Here is a 13,712-nt window from a genome sequence, read left to right on the forward strand (position 1 = left end):
TTTTTTTTTTTTTTTTTTTTTTTTTTTTAAATTTTCTGACATTATGCCTACACTTGCAGGACAACTATTTCTAAATTATCTCCCCCTCACATTAGTTACTATCTCTACATGGGAAGAAAGCAAACTGAAATAACTCCACATTATCCACTAGTGTGGATGCTCTTAAAAATATAATCAGCCTATTTATTTTACCCTCAAAATTAAAGTCAGCAAATTATGCTATGGACCCGTGTCTACCATGTGCATGATAGACACACTGTACATTCATAATTTTTATACTGTACATTTATAATTTTTATACTGTAGATTCATAATTTTGAATCTGTAGATCCATAATTTCTATACTGTAGATTTATAAAATCTATACTGCACATTCATAATTTCTGTACTGTATGAATTTACATGATAAATTTTATGAATCTACAGTATAGAAATTATGAATATATAGTACATAAATTATGAATGTGCAGTATAGAAATTATGAATCTACATTATAAATTTTATGAATCTACAGTATAAAAATTATAAATGTACAATATAAAAATTATGAATGTACAGTGTATTCACCATGTACATAATAAACACGGGTCCATAACATTACGCTCCATAGTATTCATATTATCAAAATTCAGCCCAAAACCCAACCCAAATATCTTTTTTTTTTTTTTTTTTTTTTTTTTTTTTTTGAAAAACAACCCAAATATCTAAACGTAACAAAATCACTATATTCCGGCTTTCCGCGCTACTCCGGCTCTCGGCCTCTGGCCTCCGCCCTCGGCTCCTCCAACTCAAAGTCTCGGCGTCAGTTTTCCTGCTCACTTCATGTTCGGACAATCGATTTATTTCCCTTAGCAGGTATAAAATCTCTCTTCTCTATCTATATTTTTCCTTATGTATAAATTGGTTCATGAAATACGCCATTTTGCTATAGTGTAATCTCCAGTTTTATACATTTTTCCAGATTTATAAATCAAATTGTATTTTTTTCATATTCAAAGTTACAGTAAATACTTCTAAAAAATTAATTTTAACATTTTTTAGGAGAAATATAGGACTTAGATATTTGATTAATCTGGTTATATATATATATATATATATATATATATATATATATATATATATATATATATATATATATACACATTCCTATATGTATATGTGTTCATATAAGATTGTTACCAATTTCTAGTTTTTTCTTTTTGTTTTTTTTTTTTTTTTTTTGTTTTTTTTTTTCAGAACTGAAGTGTAATTTTTTTGAGTCTAGCATGTTATGGAAAATCTTATAAAAAAATATAACAAATTTTTTTGAAATTTAAAGGCATTGCCTTAAATATTTTATAAAATTTGATTTCTATAAATGTTAGAGTCATGCTAATGTAATTGTATTTGATATTCTATGTGGACTTGGTGGTCTTAAAGCTAAACTTTTACTCAAAGAATATGAGATCTAATACTGTTAGTCCTAATATTTTTCCTCATAATATTTGAAATTTAATCTGTTTTTATTTTTTGAACATTATATTTTCATTTCATAAAATGTTGTATGATTTTTGTACTTGCACATTAGCTTTAATCGCAAATCTTAGAATTCCACTTGTGCTTGCATGCTTTAATTCTCACAAAGGTCATTCTAAGCCCCAAAGCATCATTTGTATTCACCATTTATTGGATCTTATTAGATTTGTATATGTATTGTATATGTATATATATATTGTAGATACATAGCTTGGGAGGTAATTTGTGCGGGAAGTTACAAAAGTAGGATTTTATTTTTATTAGAGTATAGATAGATTTGTATGTCTTTGCATTCAATAGCGTATATCTATGAGAAAGTAGGGAACATGATTTTTTTTCCAAAGGCAAAGCATAGAATAGGAAGAGTATGCTCTTTTGTTCATTCTGTTAAAAAAATAGATCTGTAGTCCTTTCTATTATTCGGTCATTGTGTTGTTTTCTTTTTCCAGGATAACATCAGTTTCACATCTATGGGAGAATCCAAATATGCTTATTTGCTCAGTGATGATGGACTTTATCGTGTTAATATCCCTGACTTTGATCTAGCCCAACAACCCCAGTTCATGCTCGAGTGTGTAGGTAAGGAATTTGGTGGTATCATAACCTCAACTATGGGAATATGCAGCCAAGGGCAGGATGTATATTTGTTTGGGGGCTTGTTGTATAAGTCTGTGAATGGGTCACTTTATAACAGGAGCATGTATTTTTTCAATCCTCGGAAGGTCAAGGCTAAGGAATATCCCATTAGGGATACTAAGTTACTTTACAAATCAAGTGTTAAATACGAACCCATGGTTCTTCCTTTTTTGTTACAAGCTAAGCATAAGACTTACGTATTCTCAGTTGTTCGTCCTAGTTACGGCGGTCCAATGAAATCACCTTGCTGTTTTCAGTCCTTCGATCTATACAAAAAAAGCTTTTGCACCCTTCCAACTCCCTCCCTAGATGATTCATATCTGTTTTATGATGTTTGTGGGTATTTTCTTGTTTATGATCATATATACTTGATTATCAGTGGAGGGGCCAAGGACAGGAACGAGCATCGTGCCTTCTCTTTCAACACTAGATCATCAAAATGGAAGGAAATAGGGTCCATGATGAGCAAATTTGAAAAACACAATATTCCCATTCCCTATTGTCATAGTGGTGATATAGGACTCTCTCGTAAGTTTGACGATAATACTCAGATTCTGGTTGCCCTTAATTATGGTACACCTACTGCTTATCGGGTTAGGCTTGGTGCAGCAGGGAGTTCTCTCCGGCCTAAATCCTATAGGGGTTTACTTGAACATAAGTATGGGGTTAATAACATCTCACACCTACTTGATATTGGAAGTCAAAGGTTTTGTGTGATTTTTTCTGGGTATGACCAACATATTTTGGTTTATGCCTTCAAGATGGATTTTGCAGTTGAATATGAAAACCAGAGAAAGTCAACCTCACATGCAATGCCCTCCATAGAGATTCTCTGTTCCAAGAAATTTTTTCCCTCCGTAGTAAATTGTGTTTGTTTGGCGTAAGTACAACTGTCTTTTTTGACATTTCAATATTCTAATGTGTTTCAGTTCTGGCCTGTGTTGATTTCTGTTCTGATCCTACTTAACTATTGCTGTTTATTGTGCCAATATCTTAGTGTGGCTATATCCCCTGATGATATTTGGTTTATAATTTATTTTGCAGCTATGGTCCTGCATCTCAACGTTGTGTTCCCTGGGATAAAGTCAGGCCCATAAATAATAATAATTCTAATAATAGGGAGCCAGAAAGGAAGTCAGGTGTTGTGTTTCTCGAGGAACATTACATATAGTCAGACCAAAACCCAACCCAAATATCTAACCATAAACCCAACCCATTATATTATGTATATATAAACTCTCCTGTCGATAATCTCTCCGTTTACTTCCTTCTCCGGCTTTCCGCGCTACTCCGCTCTCGACCTCCGGCCTCGGCTCCTCCGGTTCTCCGCATTCGGCATCTCCAACTCAAAGTCTCGGCGTCAGTTTTCCTGCTCACTTCATGGTCGGACAATCGATTTATTTCCCTTAGCAGGTATAAAATCTCCCTTTTCTATCTATATTTTTTCTTATGTGTAAATTGGTTCCTGAAATAAGACATTTTGCTATAGTGTAATCTCCAGTTTTATACATTTTTCCAGATTTATAAATCAAATTGTATTTTTTTCATATTCAAAATTACAGAAAATATTTTTAAAAAAAAAATAATTATAACATTTTTTAGGAGAAATATAGGACTTAAATATTTGTAATTCCAAAAAACATATCCCTTCAATTGGTTTTTTATTTGTGCCATGGTGCAGGGGATTGCACAACTTATCCTAAATCCCCCCCTTCTTAAGGTAAACTGTTCGAGGAAAGTAGAACGCCTAGCCACCATTTCCAACCGGTAAGAACATCTAATTCATCCTTTGTTTGGTGGATTAATTCAGCTATGGTGGCTGAAAGTATGATACTGTATTTTTATGTTTCAATTTTGTAAAATTTATTTTATTGATTCTGAGGCCGGCCACCGACGCCCTTTATATTTAGTTTTATTTTAAATTTCTGAGATTGAATTGATTAATAATGATGGCTATACTCTTTTGTTCTGTCATTGGGTATAAAAAATTTTCAATCGCGTATGTCTTTGCATTCAATAGCCTATATCTATGAGAAAGTAGGGAACAAGATTTTTTTTTTTTTTTTCATTCTGTTATGCTCTTTTGTTCATTCTGTTAAAAATAGATCTGTAGTCCTTTCTATTATTCGGTCATTGGATGCCTTGTGTTGTTTTCTTTTTCCAGGATAACATCAATTTCACATCTATGGGAGAATCTAGATATGCTTATTTGCTCACTGATGATGGACTTTATTGTGTTAATATCCCTGACTTTGATCTAGCCCAACAACCCCAGTTCCTCGAGTATGTAGCTAAGGAATTTGGTGGTATCTTAATCGCAACTATGGGAATCTGTAGCCAAGGGCAGGATGTATATTTGTTTGGGGGCTTGTTGTATAATTCCGTGAATGGGTCATGTTATAACAGGAGCATGTATTTTTTCAATCCTCGCAAGGTCAAGGAGAAGGAATATCCCATTAAGGATACTAAGTTACTTTACAAATCAAGTGTTAAATACGAACCCCTGGTTACTCCTTTTTTGTTACAAGCTGAGCATAAGACTTACTTATTCTCAATTGTTCGTCGTAGTTACGGTGGTCCAATGAAATCACCCTGCTGTTTTCTGTCCTTCGATGTACTCAAAAAAAGCTTTTGCACCCTTCCAATTCCCTCCCTAGATTATTCGGATCTGTGCTATGATGTGAGTGTGTATTTTCTTGTTTATGATCATATATACTTGATTATCAGTGGAGGGGCCAAGGACAGGGACAAGCATCATGCCTTCTCTTTCAACACTAGATCATCAAAATGGAAGGAAATAGGGTCCATGATGAGCAAATTTGAAAAACACAATATTCCCATTCCCTATCGTCGTAGTGGCGATATAGGACTCTCTCGTAAGTTTGACGATAATACTCAGATTCTGGTCGCCCTTAATTGTGGTACACCTACTGCTTATCGGGTTAGGCTTGGTGAAGCAGGGAGTTCTCTCTGGCCTAAATCCTATAGGGGTTTACTTGAACATAAGTATGGGGTTAATAACATCTCACACCTACTTGATATTGGAAGTCAAAGGTTTTGTGTGATTTTTTCTGGGTATGACTAACATATTTTGGTTTATGCCTTCAAGATGGATTTTGCAGTTGAATATGAAAACCAGAGAAAGTCAACCTCACATGCAATGCCCTCCATAGAGATTCTCTGTTCCAAGAAATTTTTTCCCTCAGTAGTATATTGTGTTTGTTTGGCGTAAGTACAATTGTCTTTCTTGACATTTCAATATTCTAATGTGCTTAAATTCTGGCCTGTGTTGATTTCTGCTTTGATCCTACTTAACTATTGCTGTTTATTGTGCCAATATCTTAGTGTGGATGATATTTGGTTTATAATTTATTTTGCAGCTATGCTCCTGCATCTCAACGTTGTGTTTCTTGGGATAAAGTCAGGCCCATAAATAATAATAATTCTAATAATAGGGAGCCAGAAAGGAAGTCAGGTGTTGTGTTTCTCGAGGTACATTACATATAGTTAGTTCTTTTGCTGGCAATATAATGTTAGTTTTGAGCTCTTCTCTTCATTCACCATTCTTGTAATTGTCTTTGTGATCACACCAGGTGTAGAGGCTTTGTAAGGAGATGATGATTTATCTTTTTTGCCATATTTTGTTTTCCAAGACCAAGCTAGTAGTATAAAAATTTTCTGACAAATCAAACTAGCAAATAATGATGTCTTTGGGAACATCCATCTACAATTGGTAGTATGTTTGGAATTGTACTAACACTTTCGGGTCTTGCCTTTTATTCTCTTTCTGCATATTTCTAGCCCATTGTGAATCTTTTATGATCCACGTGTTGCCTTTATAAAAGGATTACACATGTTACTACTTATTTTAAAGTAGTAGAACTTTCAAATGCAATGCTCATTCAAAATGGATGAATTTTTTGTGAGGTTGTTCCCCAAATACTTAGTCGTGAGACGGATTAGGTCTCAGTAGAAAATGTAATACTAATTGTGTATAAACTAATTCTTACTTTTAAGAGAAAGAAAAAGTGTGTTACATTTGAAGAAAAATAATGATATTTTTAAACAAAGTGTAATATTCCTTCTGTCCCATTTTAAATTTAACTTTTCATAATGTTAAGTTTAGCATTAGTATATAAAATTTATTTATTAATAAATTATATTAAAAGTACTATTAAGCACAAAAGGTCAAATTTAAAAATAATTAAAAATACTATTGAAAATAAGTAATAGAAGAAAGAGTTGGTTTGCTCCTGAGAATGTCGCAATTGAACAGATTGAACAAGCTCGAATTGATGTAACATGAAACCTATTAGTCTGAAAGTTTGGGATCCCATAGTAACAACAACAATGAATGTGCTAAACTATTAGTAGGAATCGAAACTGCGACAATTAAGAAATTGGATAGAGGAGCACTAGTCATGCACTGAGAAGACAGTGGACGGCCGAGTGAGGCGCCCGAACGTGATAGCCAACGAGAAGCAGATCGCGAATGATCCATCCGAAGTGCACAAATCGCAGAGACATGGTGAAGAACCGTCGACGGGTGTGCGAAGAGGTGGGTGGAAAGGTGCTAGACGCGCAGCAGAGGAGGACGAGCACATGGTGGTTCGTGGTCAACAAGGTGGCCTTGTGATTCAGGCTTCAAGAGTGTTCAATGGGGAGGGGGCAGGGGATGTTCCGTCACCTGTCTGGCAACCCACTAAGGAACACCATACTGACCCGCCGGAAGACTTGGATGCAGAAGGCGACGTGGCTATGGAACTCGATGGGATACCAGTGCAGGATGAGGAAGTGGGGGCTTTAGCAGCTCATTGAGTTTTTGTCTTTTATGGTTTTCCTGTCCTTTTTTGGTGTTCTGATTGCCTCTTTGTTTCTTCCTTTACTTTTGTTTTTTATGAATCTGCTCCTCTGGAATTGTCAAGGGGCGAGTGGTAAGTCATTCCACCGCGCCCTTAAAAACCTGTTCCAGGTCTACAAGCCCAATGTGTTGGGCATTTTTGAGCCTAAGGTGTCGGGCCATCAGGCCAACACGATCTGCTCGAAACTCGGTTTTTCCGACTGGGTCCGTGTGGAAGCCGTGGGCTTTAGTGGAGGTATTTGGGTCTTTTGGAAAGACCCGGTACAAGTTTCAATCTCTTATACTCACCCCCAGTTCATGTTATTGCAGGTGTCCCAATCTGGCCAAGACCCTTGGGTTTTTGCGCTAATCTACGGGAGCCCGACTCACCACCTAAGACGTCGGCTTTGGAGAGAGCTTTCTCAATCCAAGCGGGGCTTGAAAGGCCCGTGGCTCCTGGCTGGAGATTTCAATTCAGTCATATCGAAGGCAGAAACAAGCCACTATAGCTCTTACTCATCTCAAAGAAGCTCGGACTTCGTCACTTGGATACAAGACGAGGGCCTAATTGACCTTGGTTTCTCGGGGCCCAAGCTTACTTGGGTAAAGGATGGGTCGACGGATGCTATCAAAGGGGCCCGTCTCGATAGGGCCCTTTGTAACCTGGATTGGCGCTTACGTGTCCCGGAGGCAACTGTCCAACATTTACCCCGAATTGCGTCCGATTATGCTCCACTCCTGATCAACCTACAAGGGGGGCGGAAGCACACTAACCACAATCATTTTCTTTTTCAGGCTGCTTGGCTCGCCCACGACGATTTGGTTCAGACGGTTCAACGCCTATGGAGCGGGAACCACAACCTTATGGCAAATGTCCAGCAGACAGCTGCAGGCCTACCCGCCTGGAATAGAGAGGTCTTTGGAAACATCCACAACCGGAAAAGAGTCATCATGACACGGCTGAACGGCATCCAAAAAGCCTTGGCCGAAAACATGCACAGAGGCTTAATAAAGCTTGAGCGAAAACTGCGCTTAGAATTGGAAGAGATCCTGTATCAAGAAGAGCTGCTGTGGTTCCAGCGGTCCAGGGAGGAGTGGATTACGTCGGGGGACAGGAACACGGCATATTATCACGCTGCGGCCTCTGTTCGAAGGGCCCGCAATAGGGTTACGAGACTTTTAGACAACAATGGCGCATGGATTGCTGACGACGCCGAGCTCAAAGATCATATTCAAAAATTTTACATTAGTTTGTTTACTGATTGCAGGGAGGTGGCACAAACCCCGGTTCTGGAAGCAAGGTTCCCACGGCTTAGACGCATAGACTGGACCATTTTCAACAGGACCGTGACGAAGGAGGAGGTCTACGAGGCTGTCTGCGACATGAAGCCTTTCAAAGCTCCAGGCCCCGATGGTCTTCCTGCAGGCTTCTACCAGCACACGTGGGAAGTGACCGGGGGCAGTATCTATGAGATGGTCCATGAGGCAATCAGACACGGGCAGATCCCGGAGGGCATCAACGACACCCTTGTCGCACTCATTCCCAAAGTGCCGACTCCGGAAACCATCAAGCAGTTCCGTCCTATCAGTCTTTGCAATGTCAGCTATAAGATTCTCATTAAAACCATCACCAACAGGTTGAAGAGCATCCTCCCACGGATGGTGGGGCCGTTCCAAAGTTCCTTTGTCCCGGGCAGGCAGATTTCTGATAATGTGATCATTTACCAAGAGGTCCTCCACACAATGCGGGAGGCAAGGGCAACAAAAGATATATGGCCATCAAGCTGGACCTCGAAAAGGCGTACGACCGGCTGTCGTGGGATTTCATCCAGGACACCCTCGAGCAGGCCGGTTTTAACGACAGCTGGAGGAATATTATCATGACCTGTGTCAAAACTTCCAGGTTAGCCATTATTTGGAACGGGGATAGACTTGTCCCGTTCAGGCCAGAAAGAGGCATCCGTCAAGGTGACGCCATGTCTCCCGCCATCTTCGTGTTATGCATGGAACGGCTCAGTCATCTGATTGCGGCTGAGGTTGAAGGCCATAGATGGAACGGAATCAAGTTGGCGTCTTCAGGCCCAGTTCTATCACACTTATGCTTCGCGGATGATATGGTTCTTTTCACGGAGGCTTCGTTGGACCAAGTGGAGGTTGTTCAGAATTGTCTAGCTAAATTCTGCAGAGCTTCCGGTCAGAAAGTTAGTCTCGAGAAATCTCAGATTCAGTTCTCCAATAACACGCCACCCGGTCTTGCAAATGAGATTGCAAGTAAATTTGCTATTGCCGAGACGAAGGACTTGGGACGATATCTTGGGGTGCCATCCATTCATGGGCGGGTAACATGCAATACCTATGCAAGCCTCCTTGAGCGCATTTCGACAAGACTAGAGGGGTGGAAAGCTAAAACTCTTTCCTTAGCCGGAAGAGTCACCCTGGCGAAGTCCGTTTTAAATGCTGTCCCTGTCTACACTATGCAAACTGCAGCGCTCCCGAAGGGTATCTGCACCGAGATTGAGAAGAGAACGAGGCGCTTCATATGGGGCAAGAATGAGCAGACTGGAGGCGACAAGTTAAGTCTGGCTAGCTGGGATGTGGTGACAAAACCGAGGGAGGCGGGTGGTTTGGGGCTACGACGCCTGCATGCCACGAACACCGCTTTCATGATTAAGCTCGGTTGGAGGATTCAGACGGAGCCGCAGGCCCTTTGGGCGCAAGTCCTGGTTTCTAAATATGGCAGTCTGGTGAGTGGAGCCGGTAGAAGGAAGACTTCGAATGTCTGGAAGGGCATTGTTGAGGCGAAGCCGGAGTTGGAGAAGGGTCTAACTCACATAGTCCGTGATGGGAATGCAACTCAATTCTGGATGGATAAATGGCTAACTTCCAGGCCTCTCTACGACCACCTTCAGATTCCTTTGAGCCTTCCCGATCTTTATGGGACTGTAAATTCTTATTGGGACCGTGATCGGGGTTGGATTTGGGAAAAGTTAGCGCAAGCTCTGCCTAACGAAATTTTGGAACGTCTTGCAGGTTACAGGTTGACGGAGGCGGGCGTCCAGGATGAATGGGGCTGGGGTCCGGACTGCCGGGGTAAATTCTCGGTAAAGTCTGCGTATGCCCTCATCACCAACGCTCCCGGAGTCTCCACTAACGAATTTTGTTTTCAATGTGCAGGACAGCGCGAGGATTTAAATCATCTCTTTAGGGACTGCAGAGCTGCGCGACAAATTTGGAACAAGTCCTTACATTGGCGCATGATAGAAAAGCTTCGACCTCTCACTTGGCAGGAGTGGTTTGCGATTAATCTACAGGGCGAAGTGAGACAAGGCTTCGACGAAGGCTGGCCGGAGCGGTTTGGAGTCAGGCTGTGGTGGATGTGGCGTTGGCGGAACGATGAGGTGTTCAACCATCTTTCGATCCCAAGCGCTCTTAAATTAGATTGGCTACGAAAATACGACGCAGAGGTGTCCGGGGCGTTCGCGAAGAAACGTAGGCCTCTGAGCAGGAACACTCCGGCAGTCGACACGAGTCTCGCCTGGAGGAAACCGACACCAGGCTGGTTGAAACTAAATGTGGATGGAAGTTGTAGCAGGAATGGTATTGCATGCTGCGGCGGAGTTCTACGAGATGATTTTGGAGATTGGCGTTGCGGCTACACATGCAGAATTGGGAGGTGCTCGATAGAGGAGGCGGAAGCCTGGGGCGTTTTACATGGACTTTGCATGGCGAAGAACTACGGGGCTACAAAAATTATCCTTGAATGTGATTCAAAGGCTACAGTTTTGCAGCTGAGAAGAGGCAAGGACTGGCAAGGGCAGAATCACAACATTGGCGTTTTGTGTTTAAAGGAGGCGGCAAGCTTTTCTGAGGTTAGGTTCGAGCATGTCTACAGAGAGCAAAACAAGCTGGCAGACAGATTAGCCTCAATGGCAACTATGGATCAACATGGGTTTCATCTCTTTGAAGAGCCACCTTCAGAGCTTGAATGCGTGATCGCTCTCGACAAGATTGGAGCTTCCTCAGTGAGACGTATCAATCCAGCTCCCGCTGTTGAAGCATGAGACGCTCCCTTTTTGTTTCTGTTGGGGTGTCCCCCCTCAATTCTGATTAAAAAAAAAAAACAATAATATTCAGGCAAGCATAATAATCTTGATAAAATAATTAGCTCACGATTAATAAAATTATCCATCATCTAACATTGAATGTGATTATTTAACTCTACAACTCCAAATAATCACAAGAACGTTAGATCATAGCCTGCATGAGCAACTCAGTTGGGTCACATACAGAGGCGGACCCAGCATGGGGGCAGTGGGGTCAGCTGCCCCCCCTCACCCCACCTCCACCACATATATAACCCTTGTATGTATATATGTATATATAGTACAAGTTTTAGTATAAGTATAATAAAATAGACAAAAATTAACAAAAGATGAGTAGATCAAGTGGTAAGGTGTGTGTTATCTTTGCTAGATGCCAGGGTTCGAATCCTTTTGTGCAGACTTGTTCCTTGTTACTTTGGCAGCAAATTGTTCATGTTATATTTAATTATTTTCTATGACTTTTAAACACTTCATATTAATTAATTGTGAGATTTACATATATATAACTTTCTTTCATATCAATAATGAGATGTGTTTATAATGTATTTTTTATTCGAATGATTTTATCAAATTAATTATGTTTCATATTTTTTATAAAATTTTGATGTGTGTTATTTTTCGTCCACATCCAACAATATTTATCGTTATACTTTTAAATGTTTTTTTTTTTTTATCAAACTATCTATTTTGTTTTAATGTGTTTTGCCCCCACTGAAAAGAATTTCTGGGTCCGCCACTGGTCACATAGATAAAGTTTGAGAATAATGACCCGAAATTGAGTTACCATAATTTACATCATTCTAGATGCTCTGTCGGGTTAGGACGTGAAGAACCCTTAAGGTTAGGAATTCAACTTTTTAAGAACAAAAACGTTAGATCACATGCACATAAATAATAAATTTTTTAGTTTCTCTATAAGTTTTTCAATCAACATCCAGCGAGCTTTGACTCTCATCTTTATTGATTAGCTCGTCCATGAGTTGGGTCTTCTTTTGTACGAACCGTAGCATGTAATAAGCAAATAGATAGGAATAAGAGGGAAGCTGTCTTGAGTGGGAGAGCTTATAAAATCCATTTATCACCCAGCTAAAACGAGCCCACACTAGTACAGATCTGCATATCCGCTACCCTTGTAAAGGGCTATCCGCTACCCTTGTACAAGGGTAGCGGATTTTAGGGTCGCTGAAAACCCTGAGCTTTCCGCTACCCTTGTCAAAGGGTAGCGGAAATGTAAGCATCCGCTACCCTTCTATTTTAGAAGGGTAGCTAATTCTCTTATTTTAATTTATTATTTCAAGTATTCGCTACCCTTCTGTTTAAAGAAGGGTAGCGAATACTATTAATTTATTATATTTTTTTAAAACAATCCGCTACGTGTAGCGGATTGTTTTTTATAAATTAAAAAAAAATTATTATTATATTTAAATTTCTCAATTTTTAAAAAACCTATACGGAATTCATATACTACATATCAACATAATACTAACCATCAACACAATATTATCAACAAACCATCAAAACACAATATTATCAACATACTATATTATAAATACAATATTATCAATACACAAGCTCATACATGCTGATGGTTATGTCGTTAATCCCTAAAGAGTATACCTGTCTAACTTTCTGTCTTTGATATTTATATGAGCTATAACGGGATGAACTTGAAAAGCTACATTGCGATGTCTCCAAGCTTCTTCTAATATGGCCATAGTCAAGCACCAAGCTGTTGTGTGCTTGTAGTTGCTTTCAGCTGTTGCAGCTGAAACTGAGCTTTTGGACTGTCGTTTTCGCCAGAAATCATTGCTGGATGAGAGGTTTTGCAACTGTGCCTTCCTTTTGGGCTCTCGTCTCCATCAAACCTCTAAACTTGCTTTGCAGCCAAATAGCCTTGCGTGTTGCGATGATGCACCTAAAATATGCTCTGCAGTAACAACAATTGATTAATTAAGCAAATATGACAGGTGAGGAGAGAGCAGCGGCGGTGGAAATGAGCGAGAGAGCTCAGATCTGGTTTTTTTTCGTTGTTTTGTGGTGAGAGAGTCGGTGTTAGCGGTGGTATTTGAGGCTGATAGAGGCGGTGACGACGGCAGAAAGGAGAGAGGAGAGGTGAAGACAGAGCGGCAGCGGCGGAAATGAGCGAGAGAGCTCAGATTTGGTCTTTTTTTCGTCGTTTATGGTTAGAGAGGCGGTGTCGGCAGCGGCGTTTGAGGCTGAGGAAGGCGGTGCTCAAATCTGGCTTTTTGTTCGTCGTTTGTGGTGAGAGAGGCGGTGTTGTCGGCGACAGCGTTTGAGGCTGAGGGAGGAGAGAGCTCAGATCTGAAATCTTTTTTCTGGTCGATCGATTTCTTATGTTGATGGTGGTCTCAGATGTGATTTTTTTATAGTATTAATTTTAAATTAATATAAATATCCGCTACCCTTTCTATAAAGAAGGGTAGCGGAAAGTATATACTGCTTAGAGATCGCTACCTTTTTTAAAGAAATGGTAGCTATTTTTTGTTCATTTATTTACCATCATGCCACCGCCCTGTTTTTTTAAAATAATAAACTACCCTTGTTAAAAGAAGGGTAGCCTACAGTCATGTTTCTTTGCTCCATTTTGTACTAGTGCC

The 13,712-nt window shown here is 39.8% G+C and overlaps 1 protein-coding gene across 2 annotated transcripts; it reads left to right on the forward strand.

The window, feature by feature from the left end:
* The first annotated feature begins 748 nt into the window (after nucleotides 1–748).
* Nucleotides 749–5,942, forward strand: LOC109155321. Of its 2 annotated transcripts, XR_002049892.1 has the most exons (7): nucleotides 749–855; nucleotides 1,965–3,031; nucleotides 3,196–3,564; nucleotides 3,833–3,918; nucleotides 4,316–5,379; nucleotides 5,532–5,643; nucleotides 5,745–5,942. XR_002049892.1 is itself a non-coding variant. In XM_019303009.1 (2 exons), exons 1-2 carry the CDS (start codon nucleotides 1,986–1,988, stop codon nucleotides 3,320–3,322), a joined length of 1,173 nt encoding a protein of 390 aa, XP_019158554.1. In that variant the 5' UTR covers nucleotides 1,498–1,985; the 3' UTR covers nucleotides 3,323–3,635. The 2 variants fall into 2 exon arrangements, 1 of the variants encoding a protein (XP_019158554.1); XM_019303009.1 differs by lacking the exons at nucleotides 749–855; nucleotides 3,833–3,918; nucleotides 4,316–5,379; nucleotides 5,532–5,643; nucleotides 5,745–5,942 and having other exon boundaries at nucleotides 1,498–3,031; nucleotides 3,196–3,635.
* The last annotated feature ends 7,770 nt before the right edge of the window (nucleotides 5,943–13,712 follow it).

This window comes from Ipomoea nil, unplaced genomic scaffold (genome assembly GCF_001879475.1).
Source record: "Ipomoea nil cultivar Tokyo-kokei standard unplaced genomic scaffold, Asagao_1.1 scaffold2701, whole genome shotgun sequence".
Taxonomy (NCBI): Eukaryota; Viridiplantae; Streptophyta; class Magnoliopsida; order Solanales; family Convolvulaceae; genus Ipomoea; species Ipomoea nil.

Coding starts and splice junctions, on each gene's coding strand:
- LOC109155321 (XM_019303009.1), top strand. CDS start 1,986: ATGGGAGAATCCAAATATGCTTATTTGCTCAGTGATGATGGACTTTAT. Junction 3,032..3,195: donor GTAAATTGTGTTTGTTTGGC/GTAAGTACAACT, acceptor TTTATTTTGCAG/CTATGGTCCTGCATCTCAAC.